Here is a 16,555-nt window from a genome sequence, read left to right as displayed (position 1 = left end):
AGTGTGGAAGATGAGAGTGAAGGAAATCAAGGCATTCTTCTGAGTTAGACTGAGCCTTAACATTAAGCAAAGAGCAGAGTAATCATTTATGTACGCTCCTCTGGTGCCTCTACACTCCTTAGAGAAAGGACTTACAACAGAACCATACAGCACACACTGAGCTTCCCAGGTGGGAGCACTGGGATGTGAGGGGAGATTTATTGCTGGCACCCACTTGGATCTAGAACTACCTGGCACTACCAACTGTCATCACTGTGCCCCCTCTAACCAGCATGATGTGAAGTCCCTTAAATTTTCACAAGAAGAGATTTAGTCATGTTTGCCAAGGGGAGAAATAGGTATTAGTTGAATTCAAAGATTTGTTTTACACTAATTCTGCTGAAAAAAAGGAAGTGGTTGTGTGAACATTTCTATTTTAAACCCAAGCGAATTCAGGTTGTAAATAAAATGGATGACCATATTGGGTTTGCACTGGTTTAACTTTGGTTGTTAGAAAAATCAGTGCAAGGTCAGCCATTCAAACTTCTTTGGGTGGACAAGGTTAAAGACTTACCTCTCTTGTCATAGCATTGAGCAGCTTAGAAAAGGCTTTAGATTTCCTCAAAAGCACACTAACAATAGTAAACCCATTTAAAATAAATTACTGAAAAATAAACCTGGAAGTTGAGCAGAATTTGGGAAGAACCTCCATAAAGTGATTTCTGAAAGAGTCCTGTTGTCACAGCTCTATTGGCCAACTGTTATTTCCCTAAGAAAATACTGGCTGATATCATCAGCTACCTGGTTAATCAGGTAGGCGCACCCTTGTAGAGGGAAGAGCATGTATTTTGTTGGGAACGGAGTATGTGGTTAAACTACTACTATCAGCAAAGTGCTCCATCAAGCACAGAACGGGCATCTGTAAGATCAGCAGAGCCCTAGGATGAGTCTTTCTAACGACTTTTACACACATAAAGTCAGGCCTAATATAGGTAATCACCAACTTCAAGATCTTTGAAGTCATCCATTAGATTTTAAAGATTGATTTTAACCTCCAGGGCATCTAAAAGTTAGTACTTACTTAATAGAGCTGTATAAACATTTTGGATTATATGCCTTTATAGACTTGAAATGTTCACAGTACAGTATTCAAAAAAAATTTATGTGATTTCTTTTTCCACCAAAAAATAGTCCAAATTAGAAATGTTGAATAGATTTCATTTCAGCTTGTTTGTTCAGGTTTTTAGAAGTGACCTTTCAGAACTTTTACATAATTGATTTCCAAATGACGCCACATGACTATACTCAACAATGAAAAGCAAAATGGAAAAAAAAAGTTCTTTCCCCTTTTCATTTACCTACTGTCTTCTTGATATTCTCATGTTTATGGTGTTTTCTACTCATAATGGAAAAAGTATAGTTTTTATATTTCCTCCACAGTAAGAAATTATAAGTACTTCAAGTACCAAATACCTAAAGTTAATTTTTAAAAGTTAAAAGATGTTGAGTTTCTGAAATGCTGATTTTGAATGAAAAGAATTGAAGAATTGAAATGAAACTATTATTATTTACCACTGCAAATATACCTACAGCCTTGCAGTCAGATGTTATGCTTGTTACCCACACCAATAGCTACAGAAATGTTTGAACACAAATTCAGAGTTTGACATTTCTTGCTTTCAACAATCTTGCTGGCACTCTTCAGTATTTCTATATATTAACACATGTAGCATTAGCATAGTAACACTAACACATGCAAATGCATAAACATTTTTTTTATAATTACTTTCAGCAACACTGTTGACTTCATGGTGCTTTGGAGTAAAAAACCATCCACTTCTCCTTTTTACTTTTTTTTATAGAATATATTACTATAAGGAGTAGAAATAATGACCTCTGTGTATGTCTACCATCTTTACCTCTTAAAAGTACCAGTCACTTTCACCAAGGAGTGAAAGAGGATTCGTATGTTCCTTAGTTTTTATGGTAACTTTGCACGGGTGCCTGTATCACTTTAACATCTGCATACTTACCTGTCTAATAATTGAAATACCGATTACAAAAAAATCAGCAAAAAAATGCTGTTAAATCAGAGTGAAGATTTTAGCCCATCTTTTCTCCTCCTGCATATCTGAGTGCAAGCAATAGATAAGATGGAAGTGACGCAAAGCACAAGGGAAGCAAGAAAAAGAGATGGAAAACCCCTGCAAGACGTACTCCAAGTGCAAGAGACTTCAAGGCATGGTGTCTACCCACCGTGGTGACTCAGGACCTGCCCGGCAGCCTCCATGCCAATATTCTGCATATAGTTGTGGCAGCGTTCCTTGTGCTCTTCCAGCGAACTGCGCTGCTTGTAGCTCCGGCCACAGTAGTTGCACTTGTGAGGCTTCCCCACTGTGGAGAGAATGAGAGTGTCAGGTCAGATCCACAGCAGCCCATCTGTGCTACCAGCATTGCATCTTCACACCAAACCGCTCTTGAGATGGAAAGACAACTAAGAAAGGTTACTCAAGTCCCATGCTTCTTCCCAGCCCCATTTCCACACATACACACACCTCCCACCCACTGGGTACTTGGCTCCATCAGCTTTTCACACTAATGCGTGGTATCTGCAGAAGCAACAAGAGGTGGACTTGCTGATCGTAAAGCAAATAAACAGACTACAAGAGGGGAAAACAACCCAAACAGTTGAATCACATCCCGGCACTGCCTCTGTGTCACCAAGTCTCATGGGAAAGAAACTTTTGAGGTGTTTTGCCCATGCCTTGAGCAGCTGCTTTCACAAAATTGCATTGCCCCAGTGGCCTAATTCTGCTTTGAGCTGGGGAAACCCATCGCATGGCACAGAGGAGTTCTCTCAGTGAAGCAGCTTTGCCAAAATTACCAACGGAAGGTTTGGAAAAAAAACAAAACCCAGACAACAAAGTAACGTTGGTAACAGCCCCTGTTACATGTCAGAGCTAAGCTGTCACCAGTAATTCACAGAAACCAAATAACATGAAAAAAAAAAGAAAAAAGCTGAGTACAACAAAAATCGAGCCAGATGAACGCAAGATATAACTCCAATTTTTCTGTGAGTGCGTTTCACTCAGGAGCAATATGAATAAATGGCAAATGCCTCTTAACGCACGCAAAACCTGGCACCAGATTCCCATAAAGTACATCCTTTTCAGAGCATGTCATTAAGAAACCACAAGAACGGCCTAACCCAAGGCCAGAAAGCTAGCCAGAAGTGCAGTTTGCCAAGCCATGCTAATAAAGGTTTTTAACATCATTCCAGCTTGAAGAACACAACCGTTTATTCTCTAATAACTACAGAACTACTATGCCAGTGCTGCAAGTTCCGTAAAACACCACAGGCTGAGATTTTCAGGGCTGGCTGAAGGATGGGAAAGGTCAAACTTCTCAGAGAGTTTTCAAAATCTTAGGTAAGAATTTTAGTTTCCATCCAAAGACATAGAGAATATCCTCTTTTGGATAATATGCATATTTCTATTGTGTTTGTCCCAGTCTTGAAAGTTTTTCCTTGTCATTTACTTAATGAAATCTAAGATGGACTAATGACAGGCAAACTGTCTGTCACCCCTAGGCAACTGGATCCTTCCTTCCATTGTAGGACAGACCTAGGGCTGCTTCAGTGCTGGGGGGAGATGAAGGGGGCACAGTGGGAGGACACCCATAGCCAAGAAGTAGTTGGACAGGAAATTTTTTGTGTTAGCTTGGTGTCAGATCAAGAAATCTAACACAGCTGAAGGGATTAAGCTAATAGATCCAAAGAAGGGCTGAATTAGACCACCCAGTTTGGCTATGCCAGGTTTTCAAAATCTTAGGTGAACCATAAGATGCAAAGGAAATGTGTGATTGCTTTCAGCTACTCAAGAGATAGATGCTATTAACTACACTATCATTTAGTACAAACAAACATATTCTCTTACAGGCTTGCAGGAGAAAAAAATCGATTCAACAATAATAATAAAAAAAAGCTGGTATTGCCCCTCTTCAAATTGCTGCTACTTGCATTGCAACTATTTCACAAACTATTCCTAGACAACAAGGCTGAGCTTTCCCAGTGGTATCTGGGACAGACAGCTACCCAAATCCCATCAAATTTCAAGGCTCATAAGAGACGATAAAAGCTAATGACAAAGGCAAGACTTCTACATGCAGTATGGGATTTGAGGAACGCAGCTGCCCAAGGAAAGAAATACTCCAGCACGTGAACTCCTTCCTCCAGGGAGAAGATAGGAGAATAAACAACAGGTGACAAATGTTAGCCACGTTGCCTAATACACAACTGGAAGTTGCTCAAACAAAACAGGGAAGAACAAGTTTGTGAATTCCTATTCAGCAGACTTGAATGTAATTCCCTTGGGTTCGTTTGCAAAGTTGGTCCCCCAACTCTCCCCGCTCTACAGATGCAATTACATCATAGCTTTGACGTGACACAGGGAAAAAATGATTTATTCTATAAAATCACACTAAATGACTGCAACTTGGGTTACGCCCTTGATCAAGTCAGTCCCCAATGGAATAGGTTCCAGTAGCAGTAGTTTGTGTCACCAGCAATGCTCACAATCTAGATGGTGACAAATGCAGCTAGCAGGGGAAGCAGTTACAGTCTGGATTTTAGGAACCTAATGTCAAGACAATGTCAAGACACTGAAATAGTCACAAATTTCCTCTTTTACTCTAATCAAAGTAACTCACGACAAAAAATATGTTTGTGGATATGAACATTACCAGCAGGTGTATATTTTTCCATTTTTTGTGTTACACAATATAAAGATGTAAAAGTGTCTTAGAGAATTAAGTTCCAGTGATCTTCTCAACAGCGTCTTTTGTTCCACATAACAAACCACCAAATTAAACCACGTAGCTGCCAAGAAATATTTCAGCCTTTGTCAGTGAAGGTATAGTAAATAAAAGTTAACAGTCCAAAGTTGTCCCCAAAACATATGGCTGTGTTCCTGGGCACAGGTCCTGGTCTTTGCAGAATTCAACAGTGCTATAACCACCAAAAACCTTCTCAAGGCCACACCAAAGGCTGCTCTTTCAGTGAGTTCTTCATGGAGCCATCCAACGCTTGGCTCAGCTTGCTCGGCATGAAGCTGATTTCCCCAAGCTCCTGATCAAGGACCTTGACACAGACTCGGCATTCAGCACTGTATGTCATTGTACCAATGGCAGTGGCACCCAGGAAAGGTGGTTTGGAAGTCCCTGGTTTGGGGTAGTTATTCCTGTATCACTTTTAGATAGAAAATTACCATCACTCATTCTCATAAAAGTGACACAAGCAGTGAATGCAAACAAGCCCAAAATCTTGAGAAATCTTCAATTTGTTGTTGAACTGGGAAAGACCAGGGCACAGGGTAAAACCCAGCGGCCATATCTATGAAAAAGCTGAGTTGAATACAAAAAATACACCTTATTTTTCTTACTTATATGTCAGAGTTTCCACACATTTAAGCTCAGATTCATACAGACAACAATGTGGCACAGAAAACCCACAGTGGAGTCTCAGCCTCAAGTGGAAAATATTATGACAGTTACACAGAAAAAAGACATTTCAATTTGAAGTAGATTTTTTACCATGAAACAGGTAAACCACTTGCTGAAATTCACAGAGCAACCAAGTTTGCTCGTGAAATGAAAATGTTTGCAGGGAGGAGTGGAAAGAGGAGGAGGAGACAAAGGCAAAGTGCTCAGGAGCGAGGAATATTGAAGTCCTTGTGGGTGAACTTTGATAGCTGAGAAGTTTGCAAGCAGCAACAATGAGATAGTGAAACACTCAGGTCAATACTGAAGACAGAAAGCAGACTTGGGCCTAGGGAAACTGCTTTTAAGTCATAAAAGAAGGTCAGTAAAAGAGAAAGAGCCTGTAAGGCATTCGCACAGCATTTTTTTCTCAAAAGAGATGGGAGTGCATAGCAGAATATAAAGTAAGTCAAAGGGAAATAACAAGGCATCTCAGGTAATACCTTGCCATAAGCACACAGCATGAGAAAGGCCTACAGAACAGGTTAAGAGCAGCGATGCGCTTCATCGAGCTAAAACCCTTCTCCTGTTAACACCAGTGGCAAAATATTCCCTGGTTTCAGCAGGCAGAATTAACTACTCCCACATTTCCCTGTTTTGGGTATCACATTCTTCTCTGCAACAGCATGGAGAAGGATTTCTTTCTGTCCATCTGTCCAGCTCAGGCATTAACAGCACAGCTCATACAGGAAAATGCATTACTACAGCCGCATTGCTCGGGTCCTCTCAATGTAAGGAGTATTAAAACATCATAGAGCCTTTACACTGAGCTTTCTATCAGCCTGGAAGCTGCCCAGGATGGGCGATGCTCTGCAGATAATAAAGTACCTACCACAAAGGAGTCTTGAACGAGGCTTATTGTGGCAAGATCAATTTTAACACCGAAGTAGGAAATATGATTAAAGCTCTAGGCTGGGACTAGGGAGCCTAGGGTTCAGTTCTTAGTTACACTACAATTTTGTGACTGCAGGCAAGTTACTCTGATTTCCCATGCTTCAATTATTCATACATATCTTGAAGGTAATAATTCCCTTCTTCACAGTATGTAAATGAATTCAGGCACTTTGTGAGAGACACACAGGCTAACTTGGTGGAGTTTGCAGAAGTAGGTAGACATAGAAAAACATGGTCCATATCTCTATTGAGAAATTAAGGACTTAATACACTGATTTTATTAGATATGGGAGTGAACACCAAAGAGCAGAAGGAGATATTTAGGATGGCATAGAGTAGAGGTTCAAGTGGGAATAAGAAAATCAAATCAGAGAAAAAAGTTGGTGGCACATTAGGCCATTTGCAGGCATGGAATCCTTCTGGACTGTGAAATGATCAGCCCAGAGAAATGTAGAATGCCCTTTAGATTCTTCCATTTCTTTTGATGCCATGGAAGACAAAAAAGAGGGCTGGGGTAGTGTTTAGATGTTGGCAAGAGAACTGAGGCAGTAGAGATGTGTTGACAAAGCACGGTCCATCCAGTTTACAGCTGCAATGTAACAGCACACTTTGTGTGTCCAGAGCTGCCTATCCCAAAGCCTCTCACACAAAATATTTACATAAGTAATAGACTTTTGAACACATTAATTAAAAGAAAAAGTGAGACCTAATCCCATGCTAGCTCTGAGCAGCACATAGCTTTACAAAGGAAACTGCCTCCCACTCTGATGCTCCATCTCGCTGCTGTGCTTAATGACTGTAAATGTGTTCATTGAAATTCATGAGGGCTCTTTGATTTTTTTTTTTATTTTTGTCATGGTTTTGTGATTTTCGGTTATTGGTATTCCACATCATAACATCATGTAGTGGACATACCTAGTTCAGAAGAGAAGGACTACTACAGTCCTCACGGTACTTTGCTCCTTTTTTACCATTTTCCAGCCGGAGAGAAAAGATAGAAGCTCGCAGTATAAGAACTTGCAGATCACGAGACCTTGTCCCTTTTTCCGCCGTCTCTCGTCTTGGCAGCACCTCGCTCTCCAGCCGTCTTATCGTCGGTAGTAGAGTAAGGCCTACCTTGACTTTGGGACATTCTCTCTCTCTGTGTTGGATTTATCAGCTTAAATTGTAATTATATTGTATTATAGTGTGTTGTTTTGCATTCCGATATTTTATTTAGTAAATTAGTTTGTTTCTCCTCAGATTGTTGCCGCTGTTCTTTGCTCTCAGGGCCATCTCCCTACCCTTTTCCCCTTTCCCCTTTTCCCGGGACGTGGGCCCTTGGGTCCCCCGTCCCCTTTGTTACGGAATCGGGCCTAACGCCCGTAAACCGTTGACAATTTTTTTATTTTTTTTTTATTTTGGCCCAGGAGTTTACATACAGACACAAAATAATCAGTATACACCTGAGTTCAGAAATAACAAGTCCCACAGCTAATCCAATACTGTCCAAGCCAACCTGCATGCAGAGGTCACAAGATGTAAACATCTAACATATATCTGCAGAGCACACAAACACACCAACTTGTGACACACAGCCTTGAGTGCCTCCACCTTAGAGTGCTCAACTTACAACATCTTAAAGCAGCCTGATTTTCAGAAATAACCCATTCTATATTCATATTATGATAACTTTGCCATAATCTTTTAATGCTTGTCAGTTCTGACAGAGGCAGCAATACCTGGAGTATGTGCCAATGTCTCTGCACCGGAGTGGCAGCTAAATGCAGAGGTACTCTGCTCTACCACTGGACTTTAACACAGCTCTAAAATAAAAGGCCTGCTTGCTAATAAGCTGCAGATCCACTGAAAGGAAGCCTCCTCCTATTGTTTGATTTGGAGGAAGGGAGAAAAGACAAAACATCATAACTTGATTACCGGTAACATTACAGGAGTTCCTTCTTCCAGCTATTTGCCACCTCCAACAGCAGGAAGAGTTCAAGCCATATGTTTTGCTTTTTTTGATTTTTAGAAAGAGGAAGGTGCTGGTTCACTTCTTAACAATTGACCTCTGACAGAGATGCAGGGACCGCTGTGGACCTCGTGAGGTTCTGATGTCTCTTCTTTCACCTTTTAGGCCAAATACCAGGGTTTATGAGGTTGTGGGAACAGATAGGTTCATCAGGTCACGCAGGATAGGAGAGACCAGCCAGATAGATCTGTGCTTCCAGATGTTTCCAAGCACTTTAGAATCCTCAGTGGACTCAAAATAAAGCAGGACAACAACAGAGATAGTGCACTTGACTCACTTTATGACCTCAGAGCCCAATGCCTCTTAGTACACATAATCAATTGCCTATCAATACATATACAGCTGTTCAAAATACTGTGAACCTCCCAGCACGTGAAATACCTTTTGCCCTGACTTTTTGCACAGCAGCAGTCAATGGAAAGTTATTTCTGTCAACAGCTATCCCGTGCTATTACAGCAGCACTAGCCAGCTAGTAGCAAAACACCACGGTACGCTTGTAGTACATCAGCAAACAGTAAAACAACAGCAAAACATTACACCTACACACCCTTTGTTTTCTACGCACCCCTGTCTTTCCAATAAATATCTCCAGTGCACAAAACAGCTGCTTGACACCTGCATCTACCTGCCAGCTGCTTATGGTACTGTAAAACAAGCAGCTAGCAGAGCAGTGCTGTGCTCCTGACGCTCAGCCCTTCCTTCTGTGGCAAGTGGTGTTAAATAGATTATATATAAGCTCCAAGGACTTCATCCATGCAACATTTTGGCTGGAACAGACCACAAATACATGTGTGCACACAGAAAAGGACAAGCAAATATACTCATCAGTGCAAACTTCCAAGTGACTACACCTTTGTATATAATGCACACAGGCCAGAGTGCAGTGTAAATCAAGAGTACAACAGCTGTGGCACTGGGGTCCTTATTTGTACCTTCAGGTACTGCCTGCAGCCTTTTATTCCTTTAGTAGCTCACTGTGATTTATCTCACAGCTTCTAGCAGTTATTGGCTCTGCTATTTAATCTGATTCATTAGATTGTGTTTATTTATTAACTGATCTGCACAGTTTTACAGATAAAACAATGTTCCAATCTGCCACAAGGGTTATAAATAAGTAGGCAGCACCTTTTGTGCCAGAAGCTTAACAAACAAACAAACTCCTGTTTCACTGGCACGATCACACAATTACTGAAATCTCCCTAACCATCCAGACCAAACCATCCTGTCACAGTCTCTCAGCACCCATTAAATAAATTAAAAACAGAAAAGCAAGAAGTTTGCATGCCGTTTTCTTCCTTTGAAGCACAGACAACAAACAGGTTCCTTTACAGGTTTGTATGCTGCATCTGTGTAGAACTATGTATGAAAATGGAAAAAAAAATCTATTTGTCTAAATGAAACCATGCAAATAAATCAAGGAAAATATAGGTAAAGGAGACCAACATTGTACTTATTTCTGAGAAGGACATAATCCCTAGTTACTTGTTCTGAATTCATGTCCCATAAAACACGTATTGCAATAGACAGAAGCTCTCATCACATATTTCTCTTGACTTAACTCTCTTACCTTCAAAATAAGAGCTTCAAAGCCAGCAGAAAGGAGCTGACACTCACTTCAGTTGGTATTAATGGCAACAGAGCACTCCGATCTCCCCTTCATTTGAAAGTCTTAGCACAGCTGTTCTGCACTTGTGCCGAGAGCCCAGTGTCCTTGTGCCATACCAACACGTCCCAGTCTTTCCATGCACCCCTGGCATTCAGCAGGGGTGTCTCAAGAATTTTACAAGGACTCTGAAATGGTTAAATACTACTAAAAAGAAACATGTTTAAATAGCACCGTGGTGGTGAGATAAACTAACAAAAACCAGGAAGACTACAAATAACTGGGTGTTTTTATCACTTTGCCGGCTTTAAAATTGCTTAAAGGCAACTAAGCTTACTGCAACTCACTTGTAGAGGGTAAGAGGTCCTGCGACAAATACAGGAGCTCACTGCTGCAGTTCAGTGGTCTGTTCTGGACAGGAATCTCCTCCTGCAGTGCCATCTCTATACCTGGAACTGGGTGGAAGCAGGACGGAGGTTAAATCTTAACTGTATTTACTAGCTCTGTACTTTCCACTCCACTTCAGACCTTTAACATGATATTAAAGTTGACTTGATACGTGGAGTGTTCACCGGTTTATGTAACAAACCTTCCAAAACACCGTCTTCTCTTCAGTTTAAACCTGCTCCAGGAGCACAGCAAAGAGGAACGATGAGAACATGTTTAGGTGGCTCTGTTGTTCCTCTGCCCTGTCCTGCCTGCTCAGTGGCACAGCTAAGCAGGAGCAGGAGGGGACCCACACTTCAATGGGAGTCACGGCAGGCAGCGGCAGGCTCCAGGGGGAGAGGAGCAGCACACAGCCCAGCACTGGGTGTGGATACGTCGGCACACAGCAGGAATGCTGCTGGACAAACACTCCCTTGAGAAGCTCTCGTTTGTTTTTTTTCTATTTTTTCTTTTCTTTCTTTTTTCCCCTTTGTACCCAAACAAAACAAGCACAGACATTGGGCCAGATTCATAGGTAGAATAAATGGAAGTAACTCCCCGATGCCAATTTACATCAGCTGCGTACAGTTCAGAGTTATTCCAAGCGCAGCAACTTTGCATATCTTGCAGGAGCCCTTCAGCATTTCATTATAAACTCAACAGAACCTTTGAATTACTTGAAGCAAGCAGTGCCAAATGTAGTGTTACCAGTTATTTTATACGATCTAAACAAAGGGGGAGAGAATACTTGACATTTAACTTTCACTATAGCACGAAATAGTTTTATTTTTCCTGCACAAAATCACCAAACAAGCCCTTAACTCCAAATCATTCCTTCTCATCCCATGGCAATGAGTTATACCTATACATTCCTTCACGAGAAAAACCTATTTCTCTTTGCACCTGACCCCTTTTCAGCTTTGTGTCTGATATCAGGAGATTTGATGAACAAGCTCCAGTTTCCCTTACTTAAGTAAATTTACTCTTTTCTTGTCAACGCCATAAACAGAGTTTTGGAAGCAGACTATTAGCAGCCAGCTGCCATAAAGATAATAGCGAGAAGGAAGAAATAATGTTGACAGTTCCTCTGCTTTTCCCAAGCACTGGAGCTGGGAGTTTTCACTTATTTTGATCAAGGCCAGCAATGAAGCAAACCTTGCTTCCAAAAACAGGTCAGGCAGCAAAACTAATGGGCTCCTTTGGGACATGAAAATTTTTACTCATACTTTCCCTATTGCCTAAGAACAAGCGTGGTCTGTGCCACTGCGTTAGTCTCGTAAATACCTGCTGTCCAAGCATGGGTTTTGTAATCTCTTGCACAGATGTCAAATGAGGACTGACTCCTCTCACATTTGTAGTTCTCCTATCTGCTCGCATTGCTCTCTGCCAACATGCCTGACATAGATTTTACCACTAGATTACAGAAGAGCTTGAAGTAAGGGTGAGACAGGGAAATAAGCAGACAGCACCAAGCTCAGCTGTGCTGCCTACTGCTGAAAAGGCTCCTCCAGCTCACTGCACTTCTCAGCATGCAGCGCTTACTGCAGCTTCATTAAAGCAAAGGAATCCAAAACGAGAGCTGGATAGATGCCTCCTGTCCCACCATGGTTTCCACCACCAAAGATCTGGAATCATGCTGCCACTTGTGGAGTTCACTGCTCCACGTTCAAAGTTAGCCACGGCATTTAGCAGGGGGAAAAAAAATCAAGATAATTTCTTGATGAGAACAATTCTCAGCAAAGCAAAAATTAACATTAAAACTGTCTATCAGAGGACAATCTGATCTTTGAGAAATGAACCCAGGCTTCTGGACAGCTTCTGTCCTAGTGCAAGCCGATACATATCAAGTGTCTATGTCTGACATTGAGGTCACATAAATCTCTTTTGGGTAGTAAAATCCAGCAATTCCTGTTAGCCTCAATACCTTCCCTGGATTTTCTTGTAGAACAGAATATAAATAATGATAATGCCAGAGCACTTGCAGTTCCTTCGAGTTTTTTAGGTTCGGTCAGTGTTTCAACGAGAAGGGAGGGAGGGAAAGAGCAATGATTTGGGATTTTAGGGTGTTTCTTTTTTTGGTGTGATTAGTTTTGCAATACAAGCTCTGGATAGTTTCAGAAAGTGTATCCTGGCTGAAAGAAAGCCAGACAAAATGAAAGGAAATTAAATACGGGTGTGAAATTAAACCAAAAGAAAGTAAAAGAATAGGAAAGAAAAGCATCTACTTGGGCTGAAAGAGAGAAAAGCTGGAAAACACAAGACACAGCTCTCTAAACATCCAAAAATACGTTTAAAAAGGTTTCCTGTAAAAGCAGAGAGTTTTGGAAACTCTGAATACATTTAATTGCATTCCTTGATGAAAGAAAAGAAAAATCATAGTGAATCCTTCACTACACTACTCAAACTGGCGATTTCACTGAGAAGTCCGAAGCAAAAGCAAAAGGGTGTAAAAAATCTCTTGCTTCACAATACCTGGGAGAAGAAAAAAGAAAAAAATGGTTCATCCTTTGCAGAACATGGTGGGGGCAGCAAAGCTTCTTTGTCTTTTTGTCTTGGGCTTGAACTTGGGTAGAAAAAACTGTCTCTCCCTCTGAGTTCTATATTACCTGACACAAAATGGTCCTTTCCCACCTCTTCACCAACGGTGCAATCCTATCGCTGTGACCATATACCAGCCAGCTCAAATTCAGCCTGGAATTTACGCTGATTAAGGCAGAAATCTTGTGCTTCTGAACTAGATCTTGCAGTCTCTTGAAGTTGGCTCCTCGTGAGCCCTTGGGCCAAACTCATCATTTGCAGAAGACTAATGATATGAACATGATGGATACATTTTTCACAATATAGCTACTGTGGACATTTTACTGCAGCATGTAAAGTCAAACAAAGCACATTTTCTGATGGATGATCTATTTTTTGTTGGAATGAAGCTGCTCAGTTCCAAAGCATGCCAACAATCCATCCTTTCATGCTACTCTACAGTAATGCAGCTATGGATGTTGAGACAGATCTGATCCTACAGTGTTACTAGCATCTGTAGTTCTCCCCTTAGCAAGCTATGATACTGTAACTTCCTTCAGCTTCCAGCTCCTGGAGTCAGTTGACCAAAGGGAAAGATTAGCTTACATGTTTTCTCCCTCCCTCCCTCACTTACAAAGAAACATCTTTAGGTGAATTGAAAGGCCAGTTTATCACCTTTCACTGTCCTCATTTGTTACCATTTGTAACCTGGAGTGTTCAGACTCATTATTTTATTTTATTTTTTTAATTCTTGGAGTTAGAAACTTATCAGTAGCGTAAAGTTTGAGGAATTTTGCCAGCATTAATGCAGTTTCTTCAGATTAGTACAACTATAATTGTTATCAAAAGCACAGTTCAAAAACACTTCTGCGTACAACCTACTTTCCTATTGGAAATTTTTTACTTTCCTGTTGTTTTAAAATCTACTGTTGTTGAGATGTCTCTCTCCCTAAATGTGCCTTTACTTATGCCTTAAATCATTTCCCTGTTCCATCCTGGTGTTTTATAGGAAGAAAACTAATATTACATATGAATCACAGAATAATGTGCCTCCTACAAAATACATCATTCTATTAGGAACACATTTTAAGAGGCACATTTACTGCGCATTTAATTTTCATTTACAGTATGTGCTCTACATCCAGCACACTGCCTATATCAGTTTTAGTTTTCATAACCTATTCCTGACACCTAATACAAGCTGGGAGTGCTGCTCCAGGATTTGGCAAGAAGGAACAGGTTGTGGATGGGCAGGTTTTTCTGACTCACCTACACGGATCAACAAGGAAAAATAAAAGGGAGAGCATGGAGATTGCTAAGGGAAAAAAAAAGAGAGAGCGTGAAGGGGGAGTGACGTGTTTCTGTGGATGCAGTGTGTAATGCAGCTGGCAGCCTGCCGGCTCGCAGTGCCACTGAGTTCCAGACATGCCAGCCCAGCTGACTCAGCTCTTAGGAAGAAGGAAAGAGGAGGGAGAGATTTCACAAACGTTTCTGATTGCCAAGGGATGAAAGTTGCTAGACTCTCCTTGAGGATCTTCAAGGCTGTCTTTTGCTTCAGGGATTCGATTGGTGTCCGCAGAGAGGGACAAGAGAAAGACACTCACTCAATAATCTCATGCAGAACTGCTGTTATTGAATCATGCCTCTACGGCTGCTGGAAACCCAGCAGCACAGCTCCAGCCCACAAAGCACAAGTGTCAGCCTTTCCTGGCCAAAGCTAGCTGCTCTTAGACAAGCCACTGTCTCCAAGGAGACCAGCAAAGCGCATGCAGCTGAAGGGTATCCAAGTGAGAGAGAGTCTATGGCCCGTGTAGCTTTTCTATATAAAAATTTCATCATCAGTTTCTCACCACTGCATCCTTTATGTGTGATTTATTTACTAGGAGTAGCTCCAAGCCCTTAAAGGGCTCTGCCTGTCTGTGAGAGCCACTCTGTCCCATGCATTTGAGAACAGCCCAGGTCCTGCTTGGCTGTAGGGGAGAAGACTGCTTTCCCAGACTTCCACTCCTAAATGAGAAGAGGTAGGAGCAAGAAAATAACTATCTTCCAACACTAAGAACTGCAACACAGACAGGCTAAGGCCCATAGTGTCAAAAGGCATACACAGCCCATAATTCTCACTGAAATCAAGCAGACCTCAGCGCTTTTGAAGATAAGAGCCAACATGAACTGAGACCAAAATCAGCACTAGAAACTGAGCTTGTCTTAATTACCTGATCAGGATCCTCACCACAGGCCTGTCCCTCAGTGTTTTCAGGGCACATGAGAGCATTCAGGCTGGCCTGAATTCCCCCAGAGGGAATGGAAGGACATGTGTGTGGGGACCACGTTCCCCCATCCTCTATCCTGACCAGCTGGCTCTCCAGGCAGAAGGAGTCTCAGGACAGCAGCATCCCGGTTGCCTGACCCCAAAGCTCCTGCTGACTAACACTGTCCCACGAACCGAACCACTCGCGCACTCTTGCATACATAACATGAACAAAAGGAGCAAGGTTAAGGCACAGGCTTTCCCAAAAGGCAGTGTTGTGCAGCACGCAGACAGCTGCCCGGCTGAGGAGTGCCCTGGCCAGGTGCTCTTTGTCAAAGTTTCAATAGGCAGGGCCTCAGCAGCATTTCTCCAGCGTCAGGAATGAAGATAGAGATCTCATCTCTCCGTTGCAAGGCAAAGAGGGAACTTGGGGCACCCTGTCTGAAATCAACACAGCACAGTTATGCAAACCTTGTGTGCAACTGGCATCTCTTGTGTAATCCTCGTTGTAATCGGCCTCGCTAACTACTCCAGAAAGGAAGGAGAGGCAGAGGGTGGAGAAAGTTCACACTTAGATCAAATAAAAAAATGGGAAAATATCCAGAGAGCTTTAGTCAGGTAAAAACACAGTTCCCTCTCATGGGAAACCTCCAGGACAGGTTTCCTTGAACTTCGTACAGGGTTATAAATAGGAGGAGAGTCACGCAGAGTTCAGAACTGGTTCACTATAAAAAAACCTCGACATTCTTATTTTCCTTCTCGAGTGATATCCATCAATATCTAGCTGTAAGCCAATTCATAATTACAGGTTGCTGAGAGCTCAGGAGAATAATCAGCTATGGTTTTCTGCAGCTCTGCTATGGCGTGGTGTTTACCACTTTATATGCCTACTCCCAGCCCACCACCTCTAGCTTCTCTCGGCTTTCTTTCGAGACAGCGAAAGTACGTCTCTTACACCCTAAAGCACTTAGATGTTACCAAAAACGTCAGTGGCAGTTCTCCATTTTACATAGCCCTGTAAAGCAGCTCAAAGGTAGCGATGAAAGATGGCCTCAAACCCACGTTTGATTCCAAGCTTTAACTTTCTTAAGCTGAAAGGTGTCATGGGCTCCTCCAACAATGGACAAAGGCCAGTTTCAAAGGCTGCACTTCCTTTCCTCAGAGGCAATATGCAAAAGCTTTTTGCCCTTGAAAATAATTTTCTCAAGGGAAAGAAAAAAAACAATTTTCTCCTCCTTAGGGCTGCTGTGGTATTTTGCTGTTCAAACAAAGTGTGTGCAAGAAGTGGTCTTGGTTTTGCTGAGATGTGGCTTTGCAGAGTCAGAACTGCATTTCCATCTC

General features: G+C 41.8%; 1 protein-coding gene across 22 annotated transcripts in view; it reads right to left on the bottom strand.

Moving 5' to 3' along the window:
• IKZF2 (IKAROS family zinc finger 2) overlaps positions 1–16,555 on the bottom strand; it is a 114,012-nt gene that overhangs the window by 19,453 nt on the left and 78,004 nt on the right. For 20 of the 22 annotated variants that reach the window (XM_021400791.1, XM_021400796.1, XM_021400788.1 and 17 more), the window contains 2 exons: positions 10,371–10,478; positions 2,236–2,373 (listed from right to left, as the gene is read on the bottom strand). In XM_021400791.1, coding sequence (XP_021256466.1) covers positions 2,236–2,373; positions 10,371–10,478 — 246 coding nt within the window. The remainder of the gene's footprint in view (positions 1–2,235; positions 2,374–10,370; positions 10,479–16,555) is intronic. The other 2 variants (XM_021400800.1, XM_021400799.1) reach the window with 1 other exon arrangement.

This window comes from Numida meleagris, chromosome 5 (assembly GCF_002078875.1).
Source record: "Numida meleagris isolate 19003 breed g44 Domestic line chromosome 5, NumMel1.0, whole genome shotgun sequence".
Classification (NCBI taxonomy): domain Eukaryota; kingdom Metazoa; phylum Chordata; class Aves; order Galliformes; family Numididae; genus Numida; species Numida meleagris.
The sequence above is the reverse complement of the archived record's forward strand: the minus strand, read 5'-3'. Positions and strand labels throughout refer to the sequence as shown.